At 41.6% G+C, this 22,896-nt stretch overlaps 1 protein-coding gene across 1 annotated transcript; it reads right to left on the reverse strand.

Moving 5' to 3' along the window:
- Positions 1–296: 296 nt before the first annotated feature.
- On the reverse strand, positions 297–21,006 carry LOC132873790 (protein mono-ADP-ribosyltransferase PARP14-like). Its single transcript, XM_060909591.1, is given in 17 exon segments — positions 297–581; positions 768–942; positions 1,042–1,187; positions 1,365–2,540; positions 3,322–3,474; positions 3,632–3,746; positions 3,829–4,050; positions 4,176–4,421; positions 4,552–6,957; positions 11,415–11,482; positions 11,684–11,911; positions 12,007–12,219; positions 12,319–12,387; positions 19,102–19,266; positions 19,483–19,525; positions 20,307–20,425; positions 20,825–21,006. Coding segments are annotated over 17 exon segments (5,994 nt in total). The 5' UTR covers positions 21,000–21,006; the 3' UTR covers positions 297–306.
- Positions 21,007–22,896: the final 1,890 nt, after the last annotated feature.

Genomic DNA, 22,896 nt, shown 5'->3' on the forward strand with positions numbered 1-22,896 from the left:
TCCCTAGTCAATAATATGTGGCTTGGCGGAGGTATGAACTCTACTGAGTGTCCTTCTAATTATATGTGCATTTTGTGGAAGTTACTTCACTAATAATGGAAGAAACTGTAAGTGATCATATTATATGACGGAAGTGTTCTATACAAAAAAAAAAGATATTAAGGAAAAATCAAGTGTATTTTTTTTTTCAAACTTGAGGTATTTGATATATTTTCTCTTTTGGGTTTCCCATTTTAAAACCCAACAGTGATAAACTGCAGGAAAAGCATAGATCATACAAAACTCATATTGGTGTAAACATAGCCCTTACTGGAAAGTGATTAGGTATTCAGGATAAGCATGAACATCATGAAAGATCACAAACATGGATTGTCTAGAATCAGTGACACTGTCGTACTGCTCTGTGCCGGTGGAGTTTTTGGGTGGAGGTGTAAGAATACCAGCTTTCCCTGTTGTGAAGTCACCAACCAACACTCGAGCCAAATACATGCGTTTGTGGCCTTGCAGATCAGGCTTGGCATAACCTCGGGCAGAGTAGCTTGGGTCAACAGCAAAATACACACCATTTCCATACACGGCCCCTAAAGACAAGTCAAAAGAAGATATTTCAAAAGCATATATTTGGATAAAGAACCTGAAAACTTGATTGGAAATGAAAGATGCAATGTAAATAAATTAAATTCTCTTCAATGCTATTCTACTGCGTTTACTTAATGAGTTTAAAACTTATTTTCATGTTGGTCGATTCTAGTTCCTGGCGACCCTACCATGCATCCCGGCATAGCTGCGATTGAAACCTCGCTCGTTGATTTTATCAATATTGTCAGAACCGGTGCCATGGAAAAGCAGCTTTTCGTTGTTTGTGTGGTTGTTCTTTTTATCCAGGTATGCCTTCTGGTTCATGTAGTTCTTCCAAAGAGTCTCATTCTGAACTCTTTCAATCTGAGGACATTGCATAATTAGCAGGTTGATATGCATGTACTAAAACCATTCACAACAAATGTCTAATTTACGGAGTTATTCTTTTGGAAAATGACTTACTTGGAGGATATTTGATGTCAGTCCTGTTTTCCTGAACTCCTTCTCCACATTTGCATATTCCTGACTGCCTTGTTGAAGTTTGACACAGAAAACTAACTTCCCCTTCATGTCCTTCCAGTGACTGGGCAGAGACACAGTAGTTTGCTCTAAAAGAAATAATTAGTATTAAATCAGCAATCAATTTAAAAATAAGATCAAGTGAAAAAATGTAACATTACTTCAAAAGAAATTAGCATACAGTAATATACAAACTGAAATTACTATATCTAGTTATCTGGTTCATAAATCTCTACATTATGACAATTTTAGGAATCATGTCTTACGTCTCGGATCGGTCCTCTTCAATTCAATCTGTCCCTTATTCCCCTTAGCAATCCCAGAGGGTAAATGGGCCTCATATGGATCATTATTGATCTTGATCATTACACGAGGCTGTTGTAATTTAAAAGCTTGCTCCAGGTCATAGTTAGTCAAAATATCAAAAGGCACAAAATTATTACTGCGGTCCTGATACTGCCACTCGACTTGGCTGCTCAGCATAAAGGCCTCACGGTGGCGAATCAGATTCTTCTCCACTTTACGGATCATGTCACGGATTTGGCTTTCAGCCTGTACTACATCTCGTGTCAGGCCTTCCATGGTGAGCACTGGCTCAGGGCCGCTCTTTGAGAGCTTGATGCTGACCGTGAGCTCCCTCTGGAGTTTGCTCAGAACTTCAGCCTCCTCCTGACTGAAATAGTTGATGGCTGAGTCCTGAATTTTTGAGCTCATGTGCTCCTTCACAATGAAGCTGGTGATCAGGTTTCTGGCCTTGCTCAGGTCCTCCTTGGTCTCTCCACACAGCTGAAACAGATCAGTCCTCTTCAATTTCATCTGTCCCTTATTCCCCTTAGCAGTCCCAGAGGGTAAATGGGCCTCATACGGATCATTATTGATCTTGATCATTTCACGAGGCTGTTGTAATTTAAAAGCTTGCTCCAGGTCATAGTTAGTCAAAATATCAAAAGGCACAAAATTATTACTGCGGTCCTGATACTGCCACTCGACTTGGCTGCTCAGCATAAAGGCCTCACGGTGGCGAATCAGATTCTTCTCCACTTTACGGATCATGTCACGGATTTGGCTTTCAGCCTGTACTACATCTCGTGTCAGGCCTTCCATGGTGAGCACTGGCTCAGGGCCGCTCTTTGAGAGCTTGATGCTGACCGTGAGCTCCCTCTGGAGTTTGCTCAGAAGTTCAGCCTCCTCCTGACTGAAATAGTTGATGGCTGAGTCCTGAATTTTTGAGCTCATGTGCTCCTTCACAATGAAGCTGGTGATCAGGTTTCTGGCCTCGCTCAGGTCCTCCTCAGTCTCTCCACACAGCTGAAACACAACAGGCTCAAACTCCTCACCCACCAGCATGAAATCTTCATTTGCAGATGCTTCTTTGCCCCCATGTGCTTTGCCACCACAGAAAAACGCTACCTCAGCAGCATCTAAAATGGCCTTGGAAACTCCTGGAAGAATACAGATTAAATCATCAAGTTACCCACCAACTTCCAGCACATTAAGAATTGATTAATTAATCTCTTAGTGCTGCTATAATCAAAGCAATAACAAACAATAACTTGTTTCATATATGTTACATGTAACTTTAAATGGATAAAAAATATTGTTGTGGTATAATACGGTACAAACAAACTTTGCATGGCACTCTGGGTGAACCCACCCTTGAGTCATACCCACCCACCAACCCCACCTTCCAATCAACCCCCCCCCATCTCCCCATCTTGTACTTCTGATTAGGAGAAAAGGAACAAGAAGCGTTTACTTATCACATGTGCTCAAGGGTACTTCAGGCCTTCAGACCACCTAACCCATGTCTTTGGCTTATGGGGGAAACCGGAGCACACAGAAAGGCCCCTGTCAACCGCTGGGCTCAAATCTAGAACCTTCTTGCTGTGAGGCAACAGTGCTAACCATTACACCACCATGCCACCCAGGAAGTAGCTTGGCTGCCAAGCTCACAAACAAGAATCACTCCGACAGGTTAACTGATCCACATGGTAACATGATATCATTAACAGGATGTGCAAATGAGGGAATCAAATCGTGTCAATCTCAATTTTTTTTTTGTGCCAGCACCCTGTGCCACGCTGAACGGCTGCCTATGTCGCCCATATCTAAATCCGCCACTGCAAACTTTGGGATTTGAGGGTACGGAGTTACAATATCTTGTATTTTTTTTTTTATCCAACTGCAATACACTTGGAGTATATGTTCACAATATGAGTTTGCCTGATTTCAGAGAGAATGCTTGTTTGGAGGAATTAATGATTGCATCACAGCTTTCTCTGGTGATGTCACCTAATGATGCCTCCAGCATAAAATGCTCTATCTGCATTTTGTGCACTCCAAGACTAGGAGTAGAAACCGCTCCAAAGAAACCTGCTGAAATATAATTGTCCAAACCATCATTTAGGACTAGTGCTTTTTTTCGTTAATTCATACAAATATGTAATCATTAATGACTCTGTAATGTAGAATAAAAATCCCATCATAAGCTTCATAACTAAACGTGATGAAGAGCAGCAGGACAGACGCTCACCAGCAGATTGTGGTGATCGAACAGGAGGTGTTTTTTTAGCTGGTGATTGCTGAACAGTATGTGCTCCTTTCATGACAGCACCCTTCCATTCACCTCTGAAGCTCTTTACAAAACTCTAACATGACAAAAATGTAATTATTATAAAACCACACATGGAGCAGCCAAATCATGAAAAGGTGACCAACATTCTCCAGTACCTGGACAGTCTCAGTATCTGATGGATGCACAATCACAGTCACCTCATTCAGGGACTGAGGAGAAACTTTGGCACTAAAGGCATGAATCTCACTGAGAAAAATTCTGGCGACAAGATCTTTGGGAAAGCCAGTGTTCCCAGTGCCAATGGCTGGGAAAGTAATCGAAGTCATTTTCTTGTTTTCGGCTATTTTCAGGCACTTTTGAATGAGTCCTTTGAGAATCTATGAGAAAAAAATAAATAAAATCAGTTATATCATCCAAAATGATGGTATTGTGTATACAACAATGAAACTATAATAATATGGATATGTAGAAAGTGCTAAATATCTACAAAGTCTGGAGTCACCTCATCTTCTGATCTAGTCTCTCCATTCCAAAATGGACAAACAGTCTGGAAGACCTTTTGACAATGTAAGTTATAGCCGTTCGTGGACACTAGGTCTCCAGGATTCAGCCTAGAAGTGCCAAATTCTCTCATAGTAGAACGAATTTCAGCCTGGAGTTGAGGACCAGCAGTGTTGAGTAGTGCTCTGGAGACTGCACCTTTACTGAGATCCAGGTCTTCTGAGATGGTACTGACAATTACATCTGACTGTAAATTAAAAACCAAAGATAATGTTGAAATCTGTCTCTGGAAGACAGACTCATAGCTTGCCTTGAATTTTTAAGGAAAAGAAATAATAAGATTAATATGTTTTCTTTCAGCTGAGAATGATACTCACACGTGCATCCTGGATATTCCCCTTCCTTAGTATGATTTTTAGTCCTTCTTTTGTGGACTGAGTTTCAAGAAACCCTGACACTGACCTGTCCACGTCCTCAAATTGGGTTCTACAGGTTTGAGTCTCACAATCCTCAAAATCTTTTGCACCGTACACTTGTGCATCATTCTCCCATTCCCTAAGGCCTTGACGTCTACCAGCACCTTGCCCATGATATCCATGACTTTGGTTACCATGACCATGATAATTTTGACCATGATGCCCATGGCCACGGCCCATTTGTATTCTGGGGCTGAATTGTGCAAACTCCTTTTTAAGAGCCTGAGCCATGGCTTTCACAGTTTTGGGATTATTGTCCACCAAGTAGATCTCTTTAAGCGTGTTTATGCCAGCTTGTCGAGTTTGGTCTTCAATGTATGCATGTAGTTCCTGAGCGATCGTCTCAGTGCAGAGGTCAAGAGGAAAGCCAAATATTCCTGAGCTGATGGCAGGGACTGCAATGGAGGAGCATCTGTGCAATACTGCTTGGTTCAGACTTTTCCTCACTGTCTGTCTCAGTTTCTTCACAGAGGTAGACTTGTCTGTATTGTAATAGCGGGGACCTACAGCATGCACTACATATCTGCATGGCAGGTGACCTGCCTCTGTGGTAACAGCATTCCCAGGTTGCAGTTTCCCATGTGCAGCTACATATTGATCACTGATTTGTTGTAAAGATGGACCCGCAGCATTCAGAAGTGCTAATGCTAAACCACCAATGTGCTTCAAGTCCTCATTGGCAGCATTGACCACAGCATCTACTTTAAACTGACAGATATCAGCCTTCAGGACTTTGATGACAATGCCACCAGGAGTCTGCACCTCACAGGAAAGCTGTCCAAAATCTTCCACTCTACCTTCACCATACCTCTCCTCATTGTACCCTTCCTCATCCTCTTCCTCCATAGAAGCATCCTCAAGCACAAACACAAATCTTTGTTCCTTCATCATCATTGAGAACATGCCACTCTGCTCCTGGAAAAACTTTTTGGCTCCGGCCTTTCTAATTGTCAACTTATCAGTGTGAAGACTTCTTATTATATTCTGAAAAGACTTCAGCACCAGCTGGACATGAATACGCTCCCCAGACACTCGAATCAAGGGCCTTTTTGGGTCATAGTTTATGTTCAATTCATCACCCTTTAGGAACGTCTGCCAAAGGTGGGGCATCCTCTCTCTGATGTATTTCACTATGGCATACGACCTGGCATAAATGGTCTCTTCTATTATTGATTGTGAATCAATAAATTGCTCAAGGCTCTTACTGACCTGTCTAACCGGTTCCTGAAAGCCATAGACTACAATTGTGTCCCTGTTGTTTGAGGATTTTATAAGCACCATTTTCTTCCTGGATGAATTGTATGTCTCATATAGCTGATTTGTGAGATCTTGCCAATCTGGCCTTCCAAGAACACCTAGGTCTTCTACAGAAAGGTTCTGCAATGTCAGCATCATTCCAAGCCTCTTTTCAGCATCAGTCAGTGTTTTGGCTGTACTCGCAGTCAAAATGATGTTCCCATTTTCAAATGTGTAGACTGCACTAATTCCCTTGGATGTGAACAGATCTTTTGACAATTCCTCAGAGTCCACTGATTGCAAGAACTCCACTAATAAAGTGTCCATTTTCAGGGCCTTTTCTTTCATACTCAGTTGCTTCTTAAGGATCAAATTCTTGATGTCCATAATTTCCAGAAGAAGCCCAGAAAACCTTAACTGATTGGTGTCTTTTTTGTATGTCAGTTCCAGCTCTGGATATTTGGCTGACGCGCTGTATTGCAGTCCCTCCTGCTGAAGTAAAAGGTATGTGGCAGACGACATGTTAATGGTCTCAGAGGTCTTGTTCATGTCTCTTTTCCTCTGATGTGATGCTTTCTTTAAATCGTTCTCCAATATTGGTTTTAACACATGAACATCTTTTGCCATTCCTGCCAGAGTCAGGTTTCCTATTGACAAATCCACTTTGAGGACAGCTTTATCTTTTACAACTGACCGAATGTCTTTTTCTCTTGCAGTCAGTACTGAAGGGTTCACTGTATACTCAAAAACACCAAAGTTGGAGAGAATGTTTTTAAAAGCTTCTATGGTGTCTTGCTTCCAGCTGTCAATGTGCTTTTTGGTTATACCCTTTTGTCTCAGCAGGGTAGGAAGAGGACTGAACACGACTTCATCTTTGTCCATGTTCACTTGGCAGAAGTGTGAGCTCATCTGATAAGAGATGGAGGAGAGTTGTCCCCTCTTTTGAACGAATTCTCTGATGGCAGGATGGATCTTATATGTAAATGGTTTGGGCAGTGTCCATGTTGGTCTGTCTTTGCCGTACAAGGCGGAACCCAAAGAGGTGTAATATGGACAGTGTTGGGTAAGTTACTTTAAAAATGTAATTCGTTACAGTTACAAGTTACCTTGTTTAAAATGTAATTGTAGTGTAACTTTTTCAATTACTTTTAAAAAGTAATGTAACTAGTTACTTTTGGATTACTTTTTAATTACTTTAAGGTTTTAATGAATATTGACCCATGTTCACCATTTAATTTTTGAAAACCGACAGTGTGAACCTTAAAGCAGTACTAAGCTGAGAGGGAATTGCTGACAAGCAATCACAGGAGGTCCATAAGAGATGCTTGCACCGTGCATGTGATTCTCAGACTCCTGTCATAGGGGCCATACTCTTCTGTTCCTCCCCTAGGCTCTACTGTTTTCACAGTTTGCAGACTACACAAGCAGGTTCAGAAACCACTTCTTTCCCACAGCGGTCACCTTATTGAACTCTTCCCAAAGACCAGTCTTTCGTTCCCCTCTATCCACACCTTACCATCCATATAGTGTTCCTCTTCAATTCACATCTGTATAGCCCTATCTACAGTGGTATAGGATTACCTGTATAATGATTCCATCTGTATTCATCACATTTATTTATACCATGCTATTTTTCATTGCCCTGTGCATTGTACTGCCATAACTACATTGTACATACTCTGCGCATACATGCTCTGCACATATAACCATCTTTACTTACACTAGCTGTAAATAACGGCATTTTGTCTCTAAACACTGCATTATGTGCAGTCTGCACGTGTTGCACTTGATTAGATGCCAAACTGCATTTCATTACTTCATACATGTGCAATGACAATGAAGTGTTCTACTTTAATCTAGTAATAAATAACCAAAGTGAGACTTTTACATCACATTTTATTTTTCTTGTTTTTCTCTTTGCTTGTAAAATGAAACATGGCACAATACAGCCCATCAAGAATTAAGACTGACGATGGGTAGTCAGTCATTGAACATTTAAGAGTCAATGGAATGTTGATTACAAAAAAATACAATAAACAATAAACACATTCAAGTGAATGGTAGTAGCCTAGCACGTAGCTAACTAGGGAAACGACATGTGTGCTTAACCGTTGTTGTGATATATGACATTGAATCAATCGTACATCATTATATTATGTTGCCCACTGGGATTAATAACAACGATGGTATGTAGGTGGGTGTCAGTTGTTCTAGAGCTGGTAGTTCAACATATTTCGTCAGCATAGCCTACCTTGCTGTTAATGTGCTTACAACCTCAAAATGAATGCCTTCTGATCGGAAATAAACCAGTGAGTTGCACTTACCTCTAAATGTTTCCTTAGGTTTGACATAGACTGCTTCGACGTGGACAACTTCTTGATGGCCGGCAAACACTGCTTGCATTGGACAGTTAAATTTGAGCCATTTTCAGTGATGTAGATGAAATGCTTCTTAAATTTCCAATGCTTGAAGGCGTCTGACATGACTGCTGCCAGGGCCGTAACCAGGATTTTTCAAATACCGAGGTCAAACATTGCAATACATCTTATTTGCCAAAAAAAAATGTCCTAATATGGTGACTTTTCATACATTTTGGAAACGAGTCAAAATCACAAGCCCAACAAGATGAACATGTACATAGGTGAGCATGTTTATTTTAACAATTTCAAAACTGCACGATCACAAAAGTATTTTGTGTGTGCGTGCGTGAGTGAGTGAGTGAGTGTGGGTGAGTGAGTGAGAGAGTGTGTGAGTGAGTGAGAGTTTGAGTGAGTGATGGAGTGTGAGTGTGTGAGAGTGAGTGAGTGAGAGTTTGAGTGAGTGATGGAGTGTGAGTGTGTAAGAGTGAGTGAGTGTGAGTGGGTGAGAGTGACAACGCAATCTAGCCGAGCCTGAATGGACTTCAGTTGCTTTTTAAAAAATATCTGCCCTTTTCAATAGCAAAATACTAGACGGTTATTGGACAAAACCGACTAAAACGCTCCATTCGGAGACTGAGCCTCACTGGAGATGGGAGTCAATAAGAGGGGCGGGACAAGACTTCCCGAGAGGAGGCTCATCTCCAGCTGCTGATTGGAGGAGGAGCTGTGAACGCGGCTGGGCTGGTCATGATTGACAGAAAGCGGTCAGAGGTGGTACATCACAGGCCCGTCGCCATGGGCGGGCCTTAGGGGGCCGTGCCCGCCCTGAGACTCATGTGGGCCCGTCCTGCTGGAACCCAGAGCAGAGACTTTTTTTCATAGGAGACAGGTCACTGAAAAAATCGTTCACAGAAATGAATGGGGACAGTTCGTAACGGCAGCAAACATTCTAATCAACCGTCTCTGACGGCAGTACGGGTCTGCAAATATCCCGCCTGTTCCGCTGCCAACAACCAATCATATGTCGATCTGAACCAACAGCTTTCCTTGCAATCGAATCGCAATCGAATCTTGCAGCTTCGTGCTCCGCTGTCCCTCTCCTGCCGTTATAGAAGTACTGCGCCTGCGCAGTGTCAAAATAATCCACGAGAAAAGTGGATTTTAAAGCTTTTTCTGAGTCATGAGAACCAACCTAACACTCAAGTATAATCAGCTTTTCATGGCGATTTCAATCATATGCTCTTCGCGACCGTTAATTTTCACAGAGTCCAGTATTGATATCTCCCCATTCATGTTCAGAGGGTCTGGTCTCACTAATCCGAAAAAGATGCCTGAAAGTGGCCGGCGAGTGACCGCACTTGGCCTGATAGGAGCCCGTCACAGCTGCTTCTTCTTTGTTTTTTAAAAAAACGTAAACTACAAGTCAAAAGTTTTTCAGTATAACAATAATAAAGAAAAATGTGCTCAATTTAAAATGTATTGAAACTATTCGAAATCGGCTGATCGGTTCATTCATTATTATCCGTGAGTACAGAAACACTAGTAATAATTTCTGAATCATTGCTATAAACGTGGACTAATATTTCTTGGGAACCAATGGCTTAATGTAATGGAATGAACCAACCGACCAATCGCATTTTTTCTTCAAATGGTATCTGGGTAAATCAGCAGCTGTCTCAGCCAATCACATTTTATTGCTGGACGGGATCATATCACGACATCTTCCGGTAGATACCCGAAATCAGCTTTGTGCGTTGTGAGGCCAGCGGAGAAAAAAAAAAAAAAAAACTTGTAATATGCTGAGCAATGTTTGATACATTTTGGAAAGTTGTTTTGGTTGCTTTATACGTTTCTTAGAATATTTAACTCGTCACGTCTGTGCTGCTCTCCTGGGTTGCTAGAAACAGTTGTGTTGCCCTGGCTTGGCGTATAAAATGTGTGCCCCCCCCAAAGCAATTCAAGGCCCGTCCGTCAGTCCGTGTCTGGCGCCGGGTCTGGTACATCATGTTGTAAATAAAATGTGAACATAATAAGTTTGCTACCCGTTTTCATTTCCGTTCGAAAATACAACCAATGATCAAAACAATCGTGTCTTGTGTTCACGTTAGCCTATAGTCTGGTAAGTTAGCAAAATAGCTCAAGTCTCGTCAGCACCCAATAACTTCATAAACAACAGGTCACGACTGTCCAGCCTTTTCTGATCTGAAACGCACCAAATCACATCGAGAGAGAGAATAAAAGAGTTTGTGCCGCCTGGAAAACGAAAATCCTATCTAGCTAAGTGGCTTCGACTGTTGTTGCTTGAAATGCTAATTAAAATTGCACTGTTAATGATCATAAGCATTCCGGACTGGCAAAATTAACTCCCCTTCTTCCCTCTTTCTTTTTCTCTCACTTGCTGACTTTCCAGAGCTGAGTTTGGTTTGTTTTAGTGTAGTAGACTTCTTCATCTTATGTCAATTTTCAGATTCCACGACTAATTGACAAACTGCCTGGCTGCGGAGTCGGACCTTGATGAGAACACTTCTCAGCTCTTGTGTATCCCGCGGTGCTTAGCTGACTATCGCGAGGCTGCCGGATATGAAATGTTTCCAATGTCGGATATTTCAGCTTCGTTTAAAAATGATTATGTGGACTTTATTTTTAGACAAACAAATGAGAACAGGGGGATGCAAGCTGAATTTAGAATTTTCCACCGATCAAAGTCAGAACGATTTTCATCATATATTAATTTCACATTTCTGAGTGAAAAAAAAAAAACCGTGGGAAAAAAAATGCCGAGGACATGAGCTCGGTGTCCTCAATGGTAGTTACGGCCCTGACTGCTGCTTGAGCTGAACTGAACCGCGCGCTTCTTGCTGCTCTAGTGTTCAAGCACAGAAACAGAGTGGCGCTGCTGCTGGCAAACATGACAGGAAAACCCAGGACAGACAAGGAGCCGTGGCGGGAAACGGCAAAATTATGCGCAAAGCAATAAAAATATCCTTGCTCATGTCGCAAAGGTTTTTGTTTTTCAAATGTAACTAAAATTGTAATTCTCAATATTTCCATAAGTAACTGTAACTGAATTACATATTTTCCTGTTGTAACTGTAACGAATTACAGTTACACTTTTTTTGTAATTAAATTACGTAACGTCGTTACATGTAATTCGTTACTCCCCAACACTGAATATGGATATATATCAACTGGGGTCTTGCAAATAAAGTGCTCTGTTCCCAGGACTTTCTGGACAGCTAAAAAAGAAAGATGAAAGAGATTAATGCCAACCTGGATCTGCATGATTTGTTGCATTGCACTGCTGCCACTTGATTAGCTGTGTATGCATGTGTTGGTGTACAGTCATTCCTAATAAAGTGGCTGGTGAGTGGAGGTCAAAATGTTCATTGTTATAATTCCACAAATAAATGTATACAATTAAAAGGCAAGTGATTTACCCTGTTGATAATGAAAGGTGATGATAGCGGCTTTCTCATCTGCTACTGCCTTCATGCTTTCCACTGCGCCTGCATGCTTTTCAAAGTGAAGTACTAGAAATTCTTCAGGGCACTGCTCAGGCAGGTTCTCCACCTTAACACTTCTACTTTTCTCCAGATGCCGGGCCTTGAGACCATGTTCCTGGAACTTCCTTTTATTCCTGCTTTCTGTAAGAAACGTTTGTACAGCTGTACAAAGAAAAAAAAGTTCTCATTATGTTCAGTGTGGTCATTTTTATGGACTAAAAGTTGACATTAATTCACATGTCAAGTTAAGGACATACCTCTCGGGTCATTAAAGGTCACAACAGCAGTGTTTGATTCTGGAATTAACTCTAAGGAATATTCATCTTCAGAATGACTGATGATACTGTCCACCAGAAGCATGAGGTATTCTTGGTTCAAATTTTCTGGCACATTCTCCAGGACCACAGCACTGGACCGTAGAGTATCTTCCAAACCCTCACTGGCTTCAGTCTGATTCGCATTAAGACCAACTGGAGGCCAAAGTACCAGAAACAATGTTTACGATATTTCATGATACACAATTAATAGACACAATTAATCTATTCTTCTGTGAAAGACAGAGGACTTACAGTATGGGGACATGATGACTGGTTGACTGGATAATCTGTGATCCGTCTTCTCCAAAATTCTCTTTGCAGCTAAAATGTTGAGGTAAATCCATGTAAATGCACATGATACAGCACTAGAATCAAAGCACTCAATCCAGATAACAGCACCAAACTGTCATTATTGGGCTTTCAATTATTTCTTTGAACTGTTCTTTTTCTGGGTCAGTCTGATTGTACAATAGATAGCTTTCATCGAATAATTATTTAATAAAAGGAATTGGTGCACAAGAATTTAATTTATTTTGGGTTTCCTGAACTCAACATATGGTTAAAATCCATGCTTCCCTCAACCAATGAAATGTGCCCTGTGCCACTGGCTGCAACACAACCCCAAAGCATAATCGATCCACACCCATGCTTCAGAGTTGGAGAGGTGTTCTTTTCCTGGAATTTGGCACCCTTTTTTCTCCAAACATACCTTTGCGCATTGTGGCCAAAAAGTTCTATTTTGATTTCATCAGTCCACAGGACTTGTTTCCAAAATGCATCAGGCTTATTTAGATGTTCATTTGCAAACTTCAGACGCTGAATTTTGTGGCTCGGATGCAGGAAAGGTTTTCTTCTGATGACGCTTCCATGAAGGTTATATTTGTTCAGGTGTCGCTGCATAGTAGAACAGTGCACCACCACTCCAGGGTCTGCTAAATCTTTCTGAAGGTCTTTTGCAGTCAAATAGGGGATTTTATTTGCCTTTCTAGCAATCCAACGAGCAGTTCTTTCAGAAAGTTTTCTTCATCTTCCAAACCTCACCTTGATCTCCACTGTTTCTGTTAACTGCCATTTCTTAATAACATTACAATCTGAGGAAACAGCTACCTGAAAAACACTTTGCTATGTTCTTGTAGCCTTCTCCTGCTTTGTGAGCATCAATTATTTTATTATTCAGAAGGAGTTGCTTAGAGGAGCCCATGGCTGTTGATTTTAGGGACAAGTTTGAGGAGTCAGAGAATTTATACAGCTTTGAAATCGGCATCATCTGACCTTTCCTAATGAAGAATTTGGACAAGCCACAGCTCAATAAGCTAATTAAGGTCCGGAACCTTGGTAAAAGTTACCTGACTGGGCTCGAAATTCATATATTTTTTCACCAGCCAGCTGGACTAGTTACCTTCCAAAATAACTAGCCAAACAGAAAATCAACTAGCCAAAATTTGTTGATGTATGAATTTTACTTCTGTCAAAAATAACACAAAAGAGTAGTTACCATGGTTCATGACTAATGTGCATTTATTTCAAGACCTGAGTATTTTGATACTGTTGTTAAATACATAAATGAGAACAACACAGAGCACCATAATATAATATCAACAAATAATAATATATTGGAAAACTTGGCAAATTGGTGTATGAGTATTGAAAACAAATATACTTACTATCATGAATATAGCACCCAAAATATGTCCAACATGCTTTCTATATTTAACCATTTATGAGAGAGAAAGCATTAGGAGCTTCATATTGACTAGGAATCAACTTGAAAAAAATTAATTATTCCATAAAAATCATATCGCAGCCAAGGCCTACCCTGCTCCCACGTTTGCTTATAAGTCCTTTGTCATTTCTCCTTCTCGTACGCTTTATCTGCGCCCTTTTTCTCCTCTTCAGACCGAGGTCGCTTTGTGCCCGTCTCTGACAGGGGGAGCAGGGTAGGCCTTGGCTGTGATACGATTTTTATGGAATAATTTTTTTCAAGTTGATTCCTAGTCAATATGAAGCTCCTAATGCTTTCTCTCTCATAAATGGTTAAATAAGCCGCCGCGATGCCACCGAGCAACATCGCTCAGAACATCACGCCAAGCACTAAAGCGCAGAGCACTGGACAACCACGAATGTCAAATGAGCAACGAGCTCACTGCAGTCCATAGCTGGGAGCGCAGGCATCACCCACGGCGAACCAAGGCCTGGAGGGAACCGACGCCCAAAACTGGGTCGGGAGCTACACCACCACCGGTGGACAAAACACTCAAACAAACATCAAACTACACAAAACACACAGAAAAAAATAAATAAATAAAATGAAAATAGAAAAAGAAAATAAAAATGAAATAATAAAAAAAAGCTCTAGTGAGAAGCGGCAGCCAGAATGCACACGACGTACTCTCAACGGGAAACGGAAACGTAGTTACCGCACACATTCAAACTCTCTTTGTCTCTTCCTTCTCATACTGCGCAGTCGTGCACGGGACACACCCTAAGAGCTCAGTGGCTCGCATAGTAGTAAGGAGAAAATCTCTCCTCCCCTCTCTCTCTCTCCCCTCACACACACAAACACACACACAGTAATACCTCACTGTTTTGCTGCTGACTTATTGAATGTATTTTAAACTGCTATTATCCATTTTTATCTTTGTTATAATAAATTCAATTTCTGTTAAACTGTGCTTGTTTTTCTGTTTTGCTACTGTATCCTTGAAGTCACACAATCTAAAAGAACTCCAAATTGCCTTCACCCTAGAGTATATGAATACTATTGGCTGTAGTGTGTATGTAATACGGTAAGTAATACATTATTGTTGCATTGGTAGTGATCATAATTTGGAATATACCATAATTTAGCTGTTTGGTAATTTATTATTAAACAACAAAATTAAAGGTATTATTTAATGAGACTGATTTAACGAGACTGATCATTTAAGACCAATTGCACCCACAAACCTGACTACTGAGAACCACTGGAACATTCACAATAGAGAGATTGACTGAGGGAGAGAAGAGAGAGATCTGCAAAACATAATTTTTCTCTTTGCACACTTTTGAACTGAATGTTTTCTGGCTCTGCCTCTCAGATGTATAATTCCAGTATTGCCTTCTCTGTAAAATGTCTACAAACAGGCAACTCATATTTGGGATCGAGTGTGTTTAGTAATTTTTGGCAGCCTGGTTTTTCCACTATACTAATCAGGATCATGTCTTCGGCAATGACGTTAGTGATTGCATCCGTTATAGCTCTCCGTCTCTGACTCGTTTTCTCATATGGGGTGGCTTTGGAGAATGAGGCCACTATGGTCATTTGTTTAGCTTGTGTGGGGGTTTTAGTTCGTGGGCAAATAGTTCGGAGTTTAAGAGACTTCATACTGTACCGGGTGAGTTTTCAGGTGACGGAACATATTTGTAGTGCTGCTGCCTTTCATGATGACAGGGTTTTTTTTTTGCACACTTTACAAACTGGCATTTGCTGTTCCACGTCCTCCTCACGATATCCAAAAAAATGTCAGATGACTGACCCCTTACTAGTTCTTTTAGGAACCAATTCGTCCGCTTCCATTTTTAATTTGTCGCTGAAATTGACAGAGCTTACACGGTAGCCTATGCAACACCAGCGATTGCACGAACTGAGTCAGCGCTGTAAACTGAAACTAGAAAATCTTCCCGCAAGTTCCTTTCAGCACCTAGATGTCGCCCGGGATTGGTTGGCGAGTGTGTGATGTTATTGTTTTTTTACCCTTAGGCAGCCTCTCACGTTACTGCCTGAGGGACAGGGAGAAAACCACCGGAAAATGTTTTAAACAAATGCAACAAACATGAAACAAACGCAAGTCGGCAGATGACCATAAAATACTCGATAGTTACGATAGAATAATTTTATGTATCTCACACAGAACTTTCTGAGATATATCGAGTATATTCGATATATTGCACAGCCCTAGTCTGAATCTTTGCTTCATATATATTTTTTATTTTCAACTCGCCAGCCAGGCTGGCTAGTGACAGGAATTACCCGCCAAATGACAAATTAAGTCGCCTCGGGCGACCGGACCACCGCGAATTTCGAGCCCTGCCTGAGAACTCAAATGTATTGAGGTGCCCAAACTTTCACATGGTGTTCCTTTTCTTTTTTCACTCTCCAATTGTACAAAACAAAAATAATACACAAATCTTGCAGAAAATGTTGAAAAGAAATGTGTTGTCTTTACCTTTATGTTTTTTGGTGATTAGTTCATCTTCTGCTCACTTAACTATTCACAGTAACAGACATTTTCAGTAAGGGTGCCCAAACTTTTGCATGCCACTGTATATATATCTCCCATCCCCCCTGTCCCTGCACCACAGAAGCAAGTGCTGACCCCCCCCACAGCTCGCTTGTTGAGCTCATGGGGTCCCCCTCCTTCCCTCCCTCCCTTTGTGTTTCAGTGTCTTGCCCCTCCCAGGTAAGTGATCCCCAAGCCACCAATACAGAAGTGAAGCTGAGGCTGGTGTGCTGGTGCTGCAGGGAGCCTGGGCACTTCCAGGATTAGTGTCACACAATAGAGGTGGGGGCAATGGTCCGGAACCCCAACATGGCAGAGACTGCCCTCAATCGGGCCAGAATGTATTGCATTCTGGTGAGTATCCAAGGGGATACATATCAGGCGTTGGTGGATTCAGGCTGTAATCAAATCTCCATCCACCAAAGTGTGATTTGTTACCCTGTTTGCAGTACAAGAGGTCCCGCAAGCCTCCACATGGTCTCTCCTGTTTTAATTATTCTGAGTGTAAGGCATGCAGCATCCTAGACATGATGTGCAAAAATTGGGAGGAGAGGCTTTCGAACAGTAAAAGTGAAATTCAATAGGTTCTGGAGCTGCATGCAAAACTCCACACAGTCACTTAACCCAGGAGAATTTGCATCAGGCACAGGAATGTCAAGCCTGGCTGTACAACAGGGGCATGCACCTCAGAGTTCATTCTGCAAGAAAAAGTGCTCGTATTGTTCCCCACATCGAGCTCTAAATTACTCATCAAGTGGCAAGGGGCCTTTGAGGTCACATGGCGAGTTAGGGACATCGACTAAATGGTGACATGAATGGACAAGGGCAGGGCGTGGCAGGTATACCACTTCAACCTGCTTAAAATTATGAAACAAGGAGGTCCCTGTTGTGTTGGTAGTTCCAGAGAGGGCAGAGCTGGGGCCAGAGCTAAAAACAAAAGTAATCACTCAATCCACCCTGGTCCCCTGGGGACACCACTTCTCACTGGCCCAATTCACAGAGGTTGCCAGGTTGCAAGTTGAGATTTCTGTTGTGTTCTTGCACCTTCCTGGCCACACTCACCTCACTGCACACAAGAATGAGATGCCCCATGAGTGGTGGTATGAAGCTGCACCCTCCACTTACGTGAGGACAAGAAAATTGTGGTTCAGGATAAACTCAAGGCAATGCTCGACATGGAAATAATCGAGGAGTCACACAATGACTGGAGCAGCCCAGTGGTCTTGGTCCCCATCACCGATGGGTCAGTCTGGTTCTGTGTGGACTACTGAAAGGTCAACACAGTGTCTCAATTCGATGTGTACCTAATGCCCTGCATTGATGTGTTGCTCGATCGGTTAGGTGCTGCTTATTTTTACTCGACACTGGATTTGACAAAGAGATATCTGCAGATCCCCTTAACTCCTCTACCTTGAGAGAAAATGGATTTTTCCACCCTGTTCAACTTGCACCAGTTCATCACCCTTCTGTTTGGGTTATTCAGGGTGCCTGCAACATTCCAACAGCTCATGAACAAAATCGTCCATCTACCTACCACTTATGCTGTGACCTATTTAGATGATATCATAATATACAGCAATGATTGGCCATGGCACCTAAAACACCCCAGAGCCATCCTGGAGTTGTTGAGACGTGTGGGGCTCGTAGCTAACCCAAAAAAGTGTGCGATTGAGTGGGTGAAAGTATGGTCTCTGGGCTTCCACTTGTGTCTTGGGTAGGTGCATCTCCAAATAAACAAGACCCCAGCCATTGCGACCTGCCCAAGGCCAAGACTAAAAATGGGGTGAGACAGTTCCTAGGCCTGGCTGGCTACTATCATAGGTTTGTGCCTAATTATTTGGATGTCACCAGCCCGCTGACTGATCTCACTAAAAAGGGGACACCAGATCTGGTCCAACGGACAGAGCAGTGCCAAAAGGCATGCACTAAGGTAAAGGCTGCACTGTGCAGGGGGGCACTTTTACACTCCCTGACTTCTCTCTCCCTTTTATTTTGCAGATGGATGCATTGGAAAGAGAACTGGGGGCTGGTCTGTCCCAGGTGGTGGAGGGGAGAAACACCCAGTGTTGTACATAAGTCACAAGCTCTCTGTGCGGGAGATGAAGTACAGCACCTTTTGAGAAAGAGTGTTTGGCCATCAAGTGGACAACCCACACCCTCCAATATTACCTGTTGGGGCGCTCTTTCACTCTCAGTTTGGACCATGCCCTACTCCAGTGGCTCTACTGCATGAAGGATGCCAACTTTCAGATCACCCATTGGTATCTAGACCTCCAGCCTTTCAAGTTTAAGGTGGTCCACAGGGAGAGGGTGCAGATGGTGATGGAAGACTTTCTTTCCCATGGGGGGTCTGCTGGAGACTGGATGGCTCCCCTGCCTAAATTAGGCAGTGGGGGTATGTAGCAGTGGAGACATTGTCAAGTGCCAGTTTGTGAATGGAGGGCAAGGCCAAGGAAGGTGAGTGGCAAGTGATCAAACCTGGGTTATATTAATCGTGTGTGTTGCAGTGACAACTGAGGGCTTATATGAAGGGAGCAAGCAGAGAGGAGGGAGAGCTTCCCTGCATGCCATGTTCGTGTGTGTGTGTGTGTGTGTGTGTGTGTGCATGCGTATGTGCATACATGTGTGTGTGAAAGTAAAGTGTTGGAGCTGAAAAGCTGAAATAAATGGCCCTGCAATTAAACCGCCTGTCTTCATGCTTCAGTGTTCCACCTCATCCCAGAGACCGCAAGAAGCACTTATGGAGATTGTCTCTTGGGACAGACTTGTTTCATACCATCTTGTGAGTGGAATTTAACAATAATGGTTTGCTCCTCTGGATTTGTGCTGATTTTCTCTACAGGTCCACCCCACTTCTCAAAGTACAGCTCCAGAAGTTGCTTGATGGTGATGGCATCAGCAGGTACATTCTCCACCAGCACACTGCAGGCTGTCCTCACAGCTGGAACTGATCAACAATAAAATCATCAATGTTTTTGTCATACATGTACACACACACACACACAAACAAACAAACAAACAAACATATATAATGGTAATCAACAAGAAGTGAGCTTTGCAGAGGAAAAAGTTGTTCCTATTCAAGAAAGCAGATAGCTTTATTTATTTATTTATTTTAATGTGCAAGAATCAAATTAAAGTGCAAACACTTCCTCACCTGGCTGAAGAGCTCCAGCTGACACATCACTTCCTGTTTTAGCCTATAAAAACCATGAGTACATTTACTAACCCAGATAAGGTCCAAGTCTATTTTACTACCATATGTTATTGTAAACAGGTTTAGAAGTCCAAACTCTACTTTCTGAGTGCTCCTGCCACTCCACACCCTCCTGTCCAGAGGAAACAGGTCTATTTTTACTCTTACGGTGATTCAGCATATGCAGCAGACAGCAAAATAGAAACTAGACTATTCCAAAGAAACTGGCACACTCAGTTTAAAAAGAAAAATAAAATTAATTCAGGGGCAGCACGGTGGTGTAGTGGTTAGCGCTATCACCTCACTGCAAGAAGGTCCGGGTTCGAGCCCCGTGGCTGGCGAGGGCCTTTCTGTGTGGATTTTGCATGTTCTCCCCGTGTCCGCGTGGGTTTCCTCCGGGTGCTCCGGTTTCCCCCACAGTCCAAAGACATGCAGGTTAGGTTAACTGGTGACTCTAAATTGACCATAGGTGTGAATGGTTGTCTGTGTCTGTGTTAGCCCTGTGATGACCTGGCAACTTGTCCAGGGTGTACCCCACCTTTTGCCCGTAGTCAGCTGGGATAGGCTCCAGCTTGCCTGCAACCCTGTAGAACAGGATAAAGCGGCTAGTCATAATGAGATGAGATGAGATGAGATGAGAAAATTAATTCCTTTGGTGGGTTAATTTTCTGTATAAAAATTTGTTGTTGTAGTAATCAAAGGCTAAATACTTTAAGGGAAAATTTTAAAATAAAAAAAGACACCTATATAACTTAAATACCAATGAAACCGAAGCATCCACTTACAGATTCTTGTGATTTTTCTTTGGTGTGACTCTCTGAATCTGGTTTGGACACTTTTAGCTTCAGCACCTGTTTCTCGATGGGTACTGTGTGCTCAGCTTTACTGAGAACCTGATCCCGGACTGAGACATAAACACAAACAATCAGCAAGGAAATTCATATTATTGATAACTGTTTATGTTTCCAGCTGGATTCCTCCATTCCCACTGTGTTTGAACTCCAGACAGGAAAAATCCAGGTGTTGAAATGAGATCTGGAATCAGCTCGTTTTTCTTTCCTTTACATGTTTTTGTGATACAGACATGTTTCTTGTTGTTTATTCCACTCTGCAGGGGTGTTCATTTAACACTATATTACACTTTAGCACTAAGTGTCAACACTCCAGTGTTTGCTGTTTAATCACTCAAGTATAAAAATGTAACTCAAACTCGAGATCCACATTTAGTTCCACACACTGTATGTGAATGTGTGAACAGGTTCTTATTAAACCTGTTTGTGTTAGTTAGAGGAGTTTAGCTCACTTTCTTGTGATTTGAAGAAGACTGTACAGCTCCTCTCGGACCAGCAGATGACGCAATCTCCTCCCTGGGATTTCTTTCTGCTCTGGAAATAAATGTGAACTTTGCTTTGGAGTGTTTTAGCGTTTATAGATGACCAATCTCCCTCCACGAGTAGTGGATAAGGATAATCCTCCATGTTCACCCTCCTGGGCCCTGTACTACGAATGGAGATTAACCTACCCAGAAGTAACCCAGGGTTCCCCCGCTAAACCGGGGTTGACAAAACCTGGTTATCTTGTTTGGGGTTAAACGGTACTACGACGCCAGTTATGAAGTTGATTTGTTGAACCTGGTTTAACCTAATCAGGGTTAATGCGCGTTCACGTTAAAGGGGAGGTTATCAGCGCAAATCACCACTGTTCACAATGGCACGGTCGCCGTACTTCACGGAGGAAGAATGCGCTGTCATAATGCAAAGCTACGAGGAGTTCAAAACAACATTAAGAGCAAAATCTAACACAGCGGCTGCCAATAAGGAGCGGCAAGCATGTTGGCAATGAATTGCCGATCGGGTAAATGCGTAAGTACATTCTCCCTTCTACATGTTCCAGAACAGAAGTATAGGATGAGAGAAAGCTTCATGATCAATCACAAGTCACAGAAAATGGTCCTTCGACGTGGCCCCAGTCATATATAGCTTGTTTAATGTCCGAAAAATCCTGAATAAAATTTGGTATGGTAAATTCATGGAGTAGCCTACTTAAGCTGATATGTGCACAGAGTCACATGAATTAGGATGACTGACTGTTCAGTCCCTTTGACTAAGTTGGTGTATGTCCTGTGAACATTTCAAAGGCAACAGCAGTGCCAAATGCACCTGGCAACAGGTGAAAATGAAATATAAAAACATCATTCATAATGGTGTGTGTGTGCGCGTGCAAGCAAGCATTCATTTGCCTTTTATTTATTCAAGTTTTATCTGTTTGCCTAATAGTTCAAATTGTTTTGTATATAGTTTATAATGTTGTTGTGTGATATTAATGATAATATTGTGGGAAAACTACTTTGCACGGACGTTCATTTAATTTATTCTATCGTCATTTTGTTTGTTCTATTTTTGTGTATTTTATTTATTTATCTGTTTGTCTAGTTGTATCTATTTTTCTAATAATAATATTTTTTGCATTAATAGTTTGCTTTTTCCTATTAAAATAATCTTGTGTTCTTGTTATAACTTTATCTATTTATCTGACTGTTTAGTTGTATCTATTTTTGTTACAATTTCAATATTTTTAAAATAGAAAGTTTGTTTTTTTCTATTAAAATGTTCTTGTGTGATAACTAGTTCTTGTGTTATATTTATTGTAGTTGTATCTATTTTGTATCTCAGACTTAAATATTTTTGTAAAACAAGTGTTTTTATAAAATATTCTTGCGTTCTTGGTAACTATGTTCTTGAGTGGGTTCTTTTCTTTTCTTTTTTTTTAAACAGAAAAGCCGTTCTGCATGGACATTCATTGAAGCCCTCATTGTTTTTTAATGGTTATTTATGAGCGTTTAGGGGTTACAATAATGTAAGTCTAGGTTGCTTTATATAAAAGGTATGTCCAGAAATATTGATGTCACTGTCTAAGCCAGGGGTGGGCAATTATTTTTTCCATGGGGCCACATGAGAAACAGAAAATTTTGTGGAGGGCCGGACCAAAAGGCTGAACTAAATTCTGCATAATATTAATTGTATTTGTTTATATAAAGCAGTAAATAACATTGTTTTTACAAGCTGCTAAGACTGGTAAGAGTATGGAAAAAACGAGGTTGCCTTACAAAAAAATGTCATTTATTCAATCAAATTTCCCAAAACAATGGTTAACAAAATGTGAACATTTGTACCATTTTTTTCAGTCATATTCACCCCAAAACACACAAAAAAAAATCACAATATTGTCTTTCTACTCCAAATATCAAGTAAGATACATCATATTATAATAATGATGCCCGCATTTGTAGTCTAATCACCTCATTTGGTGTTTTTCGCGGAGATCGGCTCCGGCGCCTGCTGGTGACGTCACACTATGTGATTGGCTGGACAGTTT

This window comes from Neoarius graeffei, chromosome 25 (assembly GCF_027579695.1).
Source record: "Neoarius graeffei isolate fNeoGra1 chromosome 25, fNeoGra1.pri, whole genome shotgun sequence".
Lineage (NCBI taxonomy): Eukaryota > Metazoa > Chordata > Actinopteri > Siluriformes > Ariidae > Neoarius > Neoarius graeffei.